At 41.8% G+C, this 13,215-nt stretch overlaps 1 protein-coding gene across 1 annotated transcript in view; it reads left to right on the top strand.

Annotated features, from left to right (window-relative positions):
* The window catches only part of Slc6a5 (solute carrier family 6 member 5), a 52,732-nt gene extending 39,760 nt beyond the window's left edge, over window positions 1-12,972 (top strand). The window contains exons 14-16 of the mRNA XM_047515733.1: window positions 2,095-2,195; window positions 6,056-6,223; window positions 8,358-12,972. Coding sequence (XP_047371689.1) covers window positions 2,095-2,195; window positions 6,056-6,223; window positions 8,358-8,513 — 425 coding nt within the window. The 3' untranslated portion in view covers window positions 8,514-12,972. The remainder of the gene's footprint in view (window positions 1-2,094; window positions 2,196-6,055; window positions 6,224-8,357) is intronic.
* The last annotated feature ends 243 nt before the right edge of the window (window positions 12,973-13,215 follow it).

The raw sequence follows: 13,215 nt of genomic DNA, 5'->3' as shown, positions 1-13,215 counted from the left end.
TTGGATTGTGGAAAGCACAGAGCAGACAAGGGAAGTCATATAAAAAGGTCTAAGGTGAAGATAGTCACGGACTCAATATGAGACTTGGTGGGGACTCGGGTATGAGCCAGGACATGTGAGGGCTGGGGCTGAAGGGGTGGGAGAGCTTGACTTAGGAGTGGACACAGGGCAGGAGGGTGGCCCAGTAGCTCCCAGCTGGTACCCCTTGACTGCATCTGCAAGGCCACTTTCAAGTTGGCAGAACAGGCCACAGTCACAGGACCTGGAGCTGTCAGAGGCAGAGGCCAGGTCCCTTGTGTGAGGCCCAGGGAGGACAATGACTTCCAGGGTCTCCTGGGAGCCCAAACCTTTGCACCGACAGTCCTGCAACTGCTCCTCTGCTTGGAGCTGCCTCTTGCTGCAGACTGAGAACCCACCATCCATCCCTCTGGGGGGCCAGTTTTTCGTCCCCTCTGGGAAGACTGAGCATTTAAACCATGATCCCCTCTTCCAGGAGGACGATACCAGTTATCCTCAGGTCTAACTTTGACCCTGTCATGTCAGTGTCCCCTTTCAAGTCACATATCACCATCTCTTAGGGACAGTTTTGTGGTGAAGAGCTTGGCAACAGGATTGAATCTTTCTTTGTCATCCTGCCTTCCCCATTTCTTTGTTATTTTCATTCAGATGAGACCTGATTTCAGTGTTTCGGTTTGCTTTTGAGAGCCTCAGCTTTGCCTTCTGTTTCTTTGGTTCTCTCCCCTCACTTCAGCCCAGGGGTCATGTATCTGAAGGAGTTTGATAAAACACTAGAGGAAACAAAAAAGTGAACAAATCCAAAGTTGGCATGGCCCACTATTCGAAGCATTCAGTTATTACCTGTAGACTCCAAAAAGCAAAGAAGAGCCTCCTTATACCTTGGATTTACCTCTGGACAGGTTTTAACTTGGCTTAGTCTCCTTAATAAACCAAGGAAAGATCAGAAGGGAGGACTTTCATAAGGTCACACAGTGAGTTAGAGGCAGAACTGGGGTTCAAGTTTTAGATCCTAACATACTTGATTTCAAATCCTTTGGCTATATATCCAGTAGTAGGTCTGCTGGATATATGGTAATTCCTTTTTTAATTTTTTGAGAACCTCCAGAAGGTTTTCCATAATGGCTATACTAGTTTATATCCCCATCAACAGTGTAGTAGGGTTCCTTGTTATCTACAAGAAACACATATGCTGGATATACAGCTGGGTGAATTTTCAGAACTGCTAAACACAAAGGAGCTTGAACTTGGGGAACCTTTAAGGTTCCTTTGGCATATTAATTCTACAGATCTGAGAAGGCCGCACTTCTGACGAGCTCAGAAAACAATGCAGAAAACTGCTCAACTCTAAGACATGTTTGAATGGCCTTTCCTTTCAAGGAGTGGTTTAAAAGTCTTCCTAAACCAAAAGGGTGCAGGGTTGGTGTTGGGTGGGGCCAAAATAACGATCTCTTCTGCATTTCACTTTATGTAATTGCTGAGTGACCAAAAGGACAGCAGCCCTTTAGTTCCAACACAGTGGGTAATGCCCACTTGGAATTTATGTTGGGTCTTCCTGTCATGATCACCTTAAACAGGGCAAAGATAAATGGGCTCACTGTAGGAGTCTTCTTGGGAGAGTGGGAACGTGAAACCAGTGACTCTCTCTAAATCCCAGGGCTTTGATAATACACTCTGTTTATTGACCACAATCTTAATTGGTTTTGCCAGACTTGTCACTAAGCACATAAGGCCACCTCGCAAAACAACCTCTTGCACTTGAACATGCCAGGCTGTGGCAGTGCGAAGACACCTGGACTGGGCTGGAATTGAGCTTTTTAGATGTCATTGCAGGCTAACATTTTTGAACTTCACTGCAGAGAGTATGTGATATCTATTTAAATGTTCAATTTGCCCTAATCTTCCTGGCAGCGAGTCATTTGTCTGCTCTTTCCCTGCATAATAGGGGTCATGTTGACACCAGGCTGTGGCCATCCCGAGCCAATGGCGTTTGAGTGAGGAGCTTAAGTGCCTGCCCCCTGCTCTCTTCTTAGCCCCTGCCACTGCACCTCAGATTTGGTCTCTGCTTGTCTTTTGCAGGCTTGCAAAGATTCTGTGAAGATATAGAGATGATGATTGGATTCCAGCCCAACATTTTCTGGAAAGTCTGCTGGGCATTTGTAACCCCAACCATTTTAACTGTAAGGATTGCATGCTTTCTTATGCAGATAGTACCTTTCACGCATATATGTGATGTTTTACATTTGAAAATATATCTCTGTGTGAGCTGGTGGGATGGGTATTATTCTTGTCTTTCAGGTGAAGAAACTGAGGTTCAGAGAGTTGAAATGATGTGCCCAAAAGTGCTTCAATGGTCAGAGATTAATGCATAGGCTTTTGGAGTACCTCTGCAGGATATTTACCCTTATATCTGTCTGCCTAATGTGTTGATAGCATTCACAACCAACAGCTGCCACAGGCTAACCACGTTTCAGTATGTGTTCAAGGTGCTTTATATGTATAGCCTCATTCCCTCTCACGGCATTCCTGCGAGGCAGGCATTATAATTATATCCATTTTGCAGGTGAGGAAACTGAAACCCAGAGGATATACGACTTGTACGCTAAGAATTAGCAACAGCCTGAATTTGAACCCAGGCAGTCTGGCTCCTAACCACTACTCAGTACAGCTGCTGTACAGATAAGATAGCATTAATTAGGTCATTATTGTTCATTTTTATTGCTTTGGAGGACTATCTTTTCATCCTCAAGTGTGAAGATGACATTTAGGGATCATCTGACATTCATCTTTTTAAAGATCAGAGCCTTTCACGTGTCAGTAAATCTGCATAGGGGCTTACGCTCATGTCTTGTCACCTTTGTTATTGTGCTATACGCTGTCAGTTTTGCCTTGCTTTGCTCTCCAAGCACAGTAATTAACAGAGATCTTGCCCTTCCTCTCTGGCTTGCCTTTCTCCTCTGGCTTGGGAGTGTGTTGGCGAGGCTGGAAGAGGCTGTTATTTTAGCTTGATCCAGTAGGTGGCAGTAGAAACCAGATTAAGACCTTCATTTGAATACAGGATACCAGCTTGGTTTAAGAAACGCAAGACAGGATGGATGAAAGTATAATTGCAAAGAAAATATATTTCCCTCCCTCCTTTCCTCCCTCTCTTCCTTCACCCTTTCCTCTCTCCCTCCCTTCTTTCTTCTATCCAGAGTAAGTTTTAATCACAACGCCTCTACTTCTTCCTGAAAAGCTAGACATTTAGACAGAAAAGTCATTCATCCCCCAGATCAACATCATCCCACATCTGTACCCCTATTTTAGAGGCTGTAATTAGTCTGAATAGCCCCTCCAGATTGGAGCATGAGTTGGAAAAGATTAAGATAGCTTTCAACCCCTTAAGTTCAGGTCTGAGGTGTGTGTGTGAAGATCCTCCTCGAGGCTTAGGGGAACACGCCCGAACATGCCCGTAGAGTGCCTTCTGCTGTCAGAGACCCTCTGACAGTAGAGCTCTGTGTCTCTGCTGAACATTGCCATTTTCCCAGTTATTATCCCTCATGATTTATTCTTCTTTTTTGTTTCCTCCCATCCTAGAAGAGCTTCAGAGAGTTTTATGTTTTGCAGAAACAAACCCCACAGTAATAACCAGCACTTCTCTCTATTGAGATCTATTACAATCTATAAACATTGTTCCCAAAGTCATGGCCACTCTGCTTGGTGGGCGATTCTCTTCCCATTTCACAGCTGTGTGCACTAAGACTTGGAGAGGTTAAGGAACTTGCCTGAAATTAGAAGGTTTGTAGAGCCAATGATTGAACCTAGGCCTGTTTATGCTTGAAGTTCATGCTCTAATACATTTCTAAAACCCAGATTCTCATCTCCACGTGGAGTTTGACCCTTTGGATTAAAATAGTTCTAGTCTTTCTGAACAGAATGTCAAGGAAGAGGAATTATAGGTACTGGTGTTGTTTGAGAAAGTTTCTAGTTATGCTATAATTTCCTAGATTTCCATTATACGAATCATGAGAAAGTTGTGGAGAAGTCTCAGAAAATATCTTGAACTAGATTACCCTCCTGCATTGTTTGGAAGGTAGGGACAATTTAGAAACCCTCAATCCCATTATCACCATTAACCTATGGGTCTCTCTCTGGCACCTTCTTCGGCTGCTATCAGCAAAAGGTCAGGATGATTTGGTGGCTAAATCATCATCTCTCACAGCCAGACCTATTGAGGGCAGGGTTTATCAAAGCTGACTTGGAAAAGGGACCAAGTTTGGCAAAGAACAAGTTTGTGCCTATAACTTTGATGTGATATTTGTGCAACTAGAAATGGGTGTCAAAGGACTAAGTCCAACACTTACTTTTTGCCACTTGCCCTTGTGTAAAATGATTATTTGTGGTGTGCTGGAATAGGCTAAGATTATGGGTTTAAATTACTCCAGAGTCCCTGAAATAAAATTGATCATTTTTATATGTGCCTTCATGGATTTATAGAGCTATAAATATTCTCCATGCAATTATTGTATACATAGTCAGATCACGTTACTGAGTTATGCACACACATAAGCAGATGTATTGCTATTTATATAGTAAATGAAATGGAGCAGCTTACCATAATTACATTAGACCACACTTCCAATAGACTGGTTAATAAAGCTTATAACTCTAGGGGCAAATGTTTAAAAGGGGGACTAAAGTAGATATCTCTTTGCATAGAAGCATTTTTTCAACAGTTGTCTTCAGACTCATGTTTCTTTGAATTGATATATTTAATTATTGCTACATTGAGATAATCACTTGCCTTGGTAGCCTGGGCTTTGCAATGATAATATAGATGCCTAGCATTTATATAGTGTTTTGTGCTTTTCCAAAATATATCCCTATATTATTTTTTTCTGACATAATTCCCTCTGATCTTTTTTGGGGCAGTTATTTTATAGCTGAAGATAGAACGAGAGAGGTGGTATTGAGAAGAAGACTTAAGTGGGTGAATTGGTCCAGGCTGTTGCTGCTGTAGGAAGAATGAACACAGGAGTCACATAATTTTCTCAGGGAACTGCCTCCCCGCCCCTGGAAAAGCTTGGCCAGAGCAGTTAGAAGCCTTGCTCCGTCTTCGCAGGTGCCCTCTGTCTCCAGCACATGTATCCCTTGTTCCCCTCCAGCTGCACTGGCCAGGACTTCACAGGGATCTCCTGGCTGTTGCAGCCAAAGTGTATAGTGATAGGAAATAATGGGTGAAAATAAATCATGACCTCTCTTAAAATCAAAGGGTGACTCTTGAGTAAATACTAGACTGTTGTTCCCAGAAAACCCCTGTGCTCTATTCATACTGTGAACTATATCCATTTTATAGCAGAGAAGTCTGAGACGTAAAGGTCCCTCAGCTAATTAGTGGAGAACCAAGATTAGCCTGCAGGTCTCTGGAGTCTCGCTCAACGTTGGGTGGTAACGCCCATTCACCTTGAGTCCATTAACAGGGGAGCTGTGCATCCTCTCTCTTTGTCCCACAGCTTATTATAAGTAGGAGCAGGCTTCCAGCTCAGGCACTGCTTGGGGACCACTTTGGGTCTCACTTAGCCAGCTTTAAAGGCAGTTCCTGGATGTGGGCCATTCCCCACTCAAGGAAAAAGCCAAGTGGATTCAAATTTTTTTTTAATTAAAATGTGTAAATTTAACTAGTTTCTTTATTATAACAAAACTTGATTATCCACTATAGGAAGTACAGACAACCCCTAAGACCTCCCCTACCTCACATCAGTTGCTTTGGTGTGAATCCTTTTGACTTCTCCTGTCAGCCTATCTGTGAATATACATGCATACATGTGGCTCAGCTCCTAGGATACAGCAAATGCAGGGCCAGCAGCGAAGTGGGTGTCATCTTCATTTCCTGGAAATTCAGTTTCTTCATTTGGAAAATTCTGTTTCAGGACCTTCTTGGAATAAAATGAAATAATAAGTACAAAAGCATTGATCTCCTAACAGGTTCAGCGCACACCCATTGAAGGAATGAGTAATTCACATCACCACTCTAATATACATGTTTCTCTTTTCTTCCTAGTTTATCCTTTGCTTCAGCTTTTACCAGTGGGAGCCCATGACCTATGGATCTTACCGCTACCCTAACTGGTCCATGGTGCTGGGCTGGCTGATGCTCGCCTGCTCTGTTATCTGGATCCCAATTATGTTTGTGATAAAAATGCATCTGGCCCCTGGCAGATTTATTGAGGTAATTCTACCCACTCCCTTCCTCTGCCATCCTTTCCCCAGGGAAAGCCCCTAAAAGCTCTGTGCATTAAAAAACAAAAGATTCAGTAAACTTATTCAAGAGGGAGACTCGGTGATTAAGTGATTACAGTTGCCACTGTTTCTATTAATCCCATTTTTATTATGTATTATTCCTCTAATGGAGGGGCTCAGCCAATCCACAGGCTGAGCTGTCATTATGCTATTCCTCAGGGTGGTGACAGCTCTGGGGAATAAATGATCGGAGGGCCTCCTCTTTCCTGGAGTTTCCTCCTCCTCTCCTCACCCACAATTTAAATCCCAGTGTTTGTTTTAACCACACATCAGATTCCTCTCTCCTGATGTTCCTCTCTGTCAAGCTTCCTCCCTCCCAAACATCTATTACCATTAAGCTTGAAACCACTATTCCTTCCTACTGTCCCTGTGTTAGGAATGACTGAAGGGTCCAGAGTGATGAATGTCATTATTCTCATAGAATGTAGTAAGTTCCAGGATGTAACTGGAATGAGGTGAGACTTGTTTTTCTTTTTTGATATTGACATTAATCGTTGCTGGACCCATTCCCGCTTGTAATGCGGAGTATCCCCACCTTCAGCCAGAGTAGATGGGAAGGGGACTGCTGCTTGTTGAGCTGGGTTGTTTTTGAGAAGCCACTTGCTCAGGTGTGCTAGGAATCAATCAGCCCTGCCTCTGTCTTGAAGGTCTGGACTTTTGGAACAGACCATTGCTACCTAGAGTGTGGTCAAGGAACCACACGGAGCTGGTTGGAAATATAAACCAGGCTGCTCCACTGAACCAAGATCCTGGAGAAAGGGGACCCTGTCTTCACCTCCAGATGATTTAGATACACTTGTCAATAGAGGGCAGAGAAGAGCAGCTGCCTGGGCTTTGCCTTTGGGCAGACAGAATGATAAAAGGAAGAGGCTTGGGAGGGAAGAAGCAGGGCAGAAGTGAGATGCACAAGGAGTCCACAACACAAATGTCCACTTGTGGGGTGGGGGGGGTAGTTTTTGCTTTTATTGGCTTGCAGATGGAGACAGAATTGGTAAGGGGAGGTGTAGGAGTCTTCTTATCGAAGCAATATTCCAGTTTGAATCCTCAGGAAATCCCGTTCATTATCCCTTTGGGGTAAATTAACCCTGGCCTCATTCACCCCACTGGTCCGCTCACTTCTGCCCCAGATCAACCTCCCCACCAATAGACAGATCTCTTTCACTCTAAACAGAACCTGGTTAAGCCTCTACTGCTGTTGTCTTAGGCTGAAATTCTCTAAACTGATGAGTCGGCTGTATAAATTTATTATGGTTGATTTGGGACACAAAGGTTGCAAACTGATGATTAAGGGGAGATTAAACTAACAGCTATAAGAACCAGCTTCACTTTAATAGGTAATAAACACATAATTATTCCCTCTTATGTAGTCAGAAATATGTTTTCTTTCCTTTTCCTAGAAAATGTTCCAGTCAAATTATGTTTTCCATAAAAATTTCAGTTGAAGGAGTAGAGACACTCCCATTATTTTCAGTTTGCCTGCAAGAACCAACACTGCTGAACCAAGTCAGAAGCATATATTTTTGTCAACAGATAATTAAAATCTCTGCTCTCTCTTGGCAGTGTATCTTTGGGGTTGGAAGTTTTTTTTTTTCCTGGTCATTTATATACTTTTGGGAAATATGCTAAACAAAATCCAATTATTTTGATGGAGCAACCCACTGTTGAGACTACAGAACAAAAGTAATTGAGCACATGTCTTTTTCAGGCTGTGTTCAGCAGTGAAGAGGAATCTCACAGGTTTCCTTCATTTGGAGGGAAACAAAAAATGTATAGTTAAAATCTGGGTCCTTTATCCTCTATTAATCTTATGCAAGGCAAACATGGAGCAATGGTAATATTGCTTTCAGGATGATGTAAATAATTTCAACTGAATCAAGCAGAGTCTCCTCTTTATTTGTCCCTGACTTAGTAACAGGAATGATCTTCCTGACTGCTTGTCTTGTAGGGGCCTCATGGCCAAACAAGGGCTATGGCAAATGTCCTAAGCAGCTTGAGTGGGGTGAGTCCAAGGGAAGGGAGGTGCATTTCTTTTGTAACGATGTGTGTCTTTGACTTCTCCACAGAGGCTGAAGTTGGTGTGCTCCCCACAGCCGGACTGGGGCCCATTCTTAGCTCAACACCGCGGGGAGCGTTACAAGAACATGATCGACCCCTTGGGAACCTCATCCCTAGGACTCAAACTGCCAGTAAAGGATTTGGAACTGGGCACCCAGTGCTAGTCCAATGCTGTGGGATGTCCAGACTTAATTCTGTTTTCCTGTCTGCCTTTGCCTAAGATTTTCCCCAGCTTTCTTCCCATTTTTCTTCTTCTTTCTCCCCACATCTGGGTTCATAGCCGTGCATGAGATGGTTACATAGAAAAGTAAGACATAGTGTCGCATGCTATAGTGAGAGCCACACGGGCCACTTGGAGCACCGCTTTCCTGTGTCCGTGGTGTCGGTGTCTGGAGGGGTTGGTCCCCTGAGCATGTGCTTCATCACACAGGGGTGGGTCAACTAGGTGGGTGCTGGCTGGTATGTGTGGTTAGGTCAGTAGACAGATATCCACTGTGTTGTCATTGGGGTGCCAGAAAGGCATGCATTGAATAGCAGAATTTCAGGACTTAATTTGGACTCATCAGCATCGTAGTGATTTCATTCAGACAAAAAGTTCAGGTCGTTACATTTAGAGGGATAGCAGTGGCCAGGAATTGTTTAGAAGTAAGGCAAGGCCAGTAGACTCAGATGCCACAGGTGGTTAAGCTCATATTTCTAGTCACAATCTCTTTCCTTTATCTGGACCATGTGTACCGTGAACTAATGTGCTTTACTCTTTTCATGGGTGGATTCTGGTGAAGGGTCCACTCTCGTCCCTCAGTCATCTTTAAGTTCTTTTTTTAAATAACTACATGTGTGAGTTCTTTTTGCCATCTCTTTCACCTTCCTCCAAGAAGCCATCCTAAGATCTGTGCCTCATTTCCTACGTCCACAGTAGAGCTCCATTCTAGATTCTGTGTGACATTAGCATTGTGGTTTAATGTCATGTTCCTTTGTTTCTTCTCCTCTAAATGTCTTTCTCTAAACTGTAGATACTTTGTATTTCAGTCTCTGGAAAAACAAGACTTACCCTGGTTCTGTCTAGATATTATATATACTGGTCACATATTCTTCAAAGATAATTTCTTGATTTTTACTCTTAACTTTTTCATTCAGTCAATGCCAATTGTGGTCATAGTGGAATCAAAGATGTGAAGAGTTTAATACAAAGCAACCACAACATTCACTGCTCTGGTAGTACATCTTAGGTCATTGTATTTACAGAAATTTCTGATAAATACAGCTTAGGTAGGTAGTGAGTGAGCCAATTAAGACTATAGCTTTTAAGACTACATTTAGTCAATTCAATTTTAAGAGTTCCCTATTCACAGTGCTCATTGTAACTGCACTCTAATGAGAGCAGATCATGTGTCTGCAGAGATTGGCAAAGCCGTAACCTTTATTATCTTCTTGTATCCTGAACATGCATATATAAATTTTAAAAATGTGATATGTGCTCATGTAGTGTGTACGCGTAGTGGTGTTTTCTGTCCTTATAAATATCTTATGAATCACTTTAGAGATGGTGAGTTTAGAGTAGTGTAGTCTGGGCTTTATTTATTTTTTTCCCCTTACAGTATTAGTATCTAAACCTAAGATCGTTTCCTTTAGGGGAGACCATTTCAATCATTTTCTCACTCATTTGTCTTCATATTACAGGGTCTCAGGCAAAGTTTTCAGTTCAAATCTTGTATATTGGCATGACATTTTCATCTTGTTTGACAGTAATGAAACCCAACAACAGACTTTAATGTAACATTTTTGAGAAGCGACTTCATTTGTATAAAGTGTCCCAACTCATTTTCCTGAGCTCTCTCTTTTCTAGGGCAAGTATCATTGCCATTTGCCAACAGTGATTTGAACTTCCAGTTTTCCAGAGTGGCCTGTGAAAGGTTTTGGGAAAGGAAACAAAGCTGGGTTTTGAAGTGTAGATTCTCGTGTCTTTTTGCTGCAGTGTGTTTCCCCTCTTCTTGTTCTCCTTTCTTCCCTGTCTCCCAAAGCTAGACCTTGTTGGACTCTATCACAGAGACTAAGCCCTGAGCTTCCGCTAATCTTAGTTTTAGCTGAGCTATGGTCTCACCTGTCCAGGGTTTGCTGTCCTGATCTGTCTGCCCTCCACCACGATATAAAAATGTCATATATATTAATGTGATAAGAAGCCCTCATTCCTGCACCAGATGTTGTAGAGTTAGTAGCAAAAATCAGCCTCTACAGTTGCTATCTGGCAGAGTGAGAGATGGGGGAGGAATTAGTTAGGCCTGGAAATTGTCTGCAGTCTTTGTAATTTGAAGATTGAAGCAAAGAGCTTAAATTTGATGAACATTGTCTCATGGGATTGATGTTTGTGTTGGGATGAGTGGGTTTTGGCTTTTCTCTTGCTTCTTGGCTGAAACTGAGTCTGACGCTGGACACCAACCCAATTTCTGCTAATTATAGCTGTTGTGATTAAAGAAAATGGGGAGGGGGACCCCATGGAGGCTGCCAGCTCCAAATTGAAAGTAAACTTAGTTCTGAGGATGGAGACCTCCTCATTAGCTAGTATATTTTGTATTTGGGGGTAGTTATATTTGTGTTTATTAGAATTTGTCTGAGAAAGACCCAGAAAAAGCTGGGCTTCCCTCTCCTCTCTTTTCCCTATGATTTTCAAGTTTCATTTAAATTTGCTTAAAGGGACACACTCAGGTGAAAGGTTCTGAACTTACCTGAAAATGGTTACCGGGTTAATTTTTATAGCCATGTTCACCTTTGAGGCTCCCCCTGGCAGGGATGTGTTCGGTTCTGAACCATCAGTCTTCATGAGTCTACAGTGTTGCACCTCCCATGGACTCCACTGGGATGCTTAGAGCTGAGATATATACCACCAGATGGATCGTTTCCATGCTATTAAAATGCACAGTCACTTGGAAGAAAAAAATGAATGATTAAAAAAAATGAATAGTGCTGTCATAAACTGCCACCTGAGGGTTTCCCTTCAAATCGAAGGAAAAATGGAGGTTTTGGGGAAAAACTTTCACTGGTTCACTGTGCAGAATGGTGGGTACTTTCCACTTGTGAGATAATTTCATAACACCACAAATGCCAGAATTTCCCATTCTGAGAAAAACAAGCCATATGTGAAAAATAGTAACCCTATAATATCCTTAAAGGAGGAAAAAAAATGTATATTTCTTAACTATTGTTATTGTGGCTTCTTATGCAAATGTTTGTCTCACGTATTTGTAACTTTTAATCTAATCTCTTTAGGGTCGTGTTTGTCAAGTACAAATGTGTCCGGTTCTGGTCTTTTGTAGTTGTCCTTTCTTTTTCCTTTATAATTATTTAGTGCATGAGATCTGTGGTCAATGCAAAATCTTGATGAACCTCAACATCTTTGAAATTTTCAATGTGATTTTAATATGTAAGAAATGAAAGCAACTTGTTTTAGTGAGCAGCGCTTTAAAAAGAGTTTAACATAATGATCTTTAAATGAATAAGACTTGGGTTGTCAATCATGCTGCTGTGGCTTTGGGAATTGAATTTTTGTCTGTGTTTTTGTTCTATTATCTACGTGTGCCTCAGTGCTTCCCGTCCCCCTTCTCCTGTCAGCATGGATTTCCCATGCCTAATATTAAGGTTTTTCTTTTCTTCTTTGTTCCCTTGGCCATCAGTCACTATCCTCTTCCCAGAGGCTAGCACAATAAATGTTGTTCCCCATATTCATAGGCAAGATCACACCTGGAGTTGGGTCACCATGTGCTTCTGTGAGGCGGATGATTCCAGCGAGGGTGTTCTGCAGGGGAGGGTGTCTTGCAGGGACGAAATGTCAAGGCCAACAAATGAGTATTTCCTGTGTTTCACATTGGGTATCATGTAGAAAACTTCCAGGCTGGAAGCAAAGGCAGGTGATTTAGTGCCGATACTCATTTCCCCACAGAGTGGCCCTAAGATTTGTGAAAGTGAAGCTTCCTCTCTTTCCCAGATTTTGCTTTGGTTGTCCAGAAAGGCCAAGTAATTGTGAAATGTGGTCTCTGCTCAGTCACTTCTGAGCAGCCTGCAGCCAAAGAGAAAGTGTTTTCAGATTGGTATTCATCACCTCTGCAAAGCAAGCAGTGGTTTGATTTGCCTGCCATGGATGAAATACATCTTCAGGTAACCATTTGCCTTATAGGTGTATTTTATTGTTGGGGTGATACTTAGTAATTGACTATAAACTGTTTGTCTCTCATTTGTTGGTCTTTATTTGCACTTTATTATGAACCTATCAAGGAATAGGTGGATTCTTTAGTTGTGTACTTGGATAATGTCCTAAATGCAAGCATCTTATGTGGGTACTGTTGCCCATGAATAAAGATATGTTCCCTAATCAGGTCCTTCTATTTTTTCATTAACTGTACATGAAGAAAATATATTATGTTATGAATAATACATCATATATATATCTTATAGAGTACATATTATATACTGTGCATTATTCATTTAAGAAGTCATTATTCTTGAGGCCCTACCTCAAATTTTGTATTTATGTGTACAAATGCAATTTATTGTATTATATATTTGCCTATTATATACTGATATAAATTAGATTTATCCAAATAATGTATGAGTCCACAAACCCTAAATAAATGTCAGTGTTTAAAACATAATGATTGAAGTATTGTGTCTGTTACAAACCCCTTACCCACCACTTTTATTTTCTTAACAGAAGGGCTTCAGGTATCTCCAGAATTGATCTATTTTATTGTGCAAAACCTGGAACAGCCATGGAAAATTGCCCTCCTGGGAAAGTGAGAGATTGTTGTGCTGCTACATGAACAAATATCAATTAAATTGCTATATTCTTAACCATCAGAATGCACTATTGTTTAC

Source organism: Sciurus carolinensis, chromosome 11 (genome assembly GCF_902686445.1).
Source record: "Sciurus carolinensis chromosome 11, mSciCar1.2, whole genome shotgun sequence".
Lineage (NCBI taxonomy): Eukaryota > Metazoa > Chordata > Mammalia > Rodentia > Sciuridae > Sciurus > Sciurus carolinensis.
The sequence above is the reverse complement of the archived record's forward strand: the minus strand, read 5'-3'. Positions and strand labels throughout refer to the sequence as shown.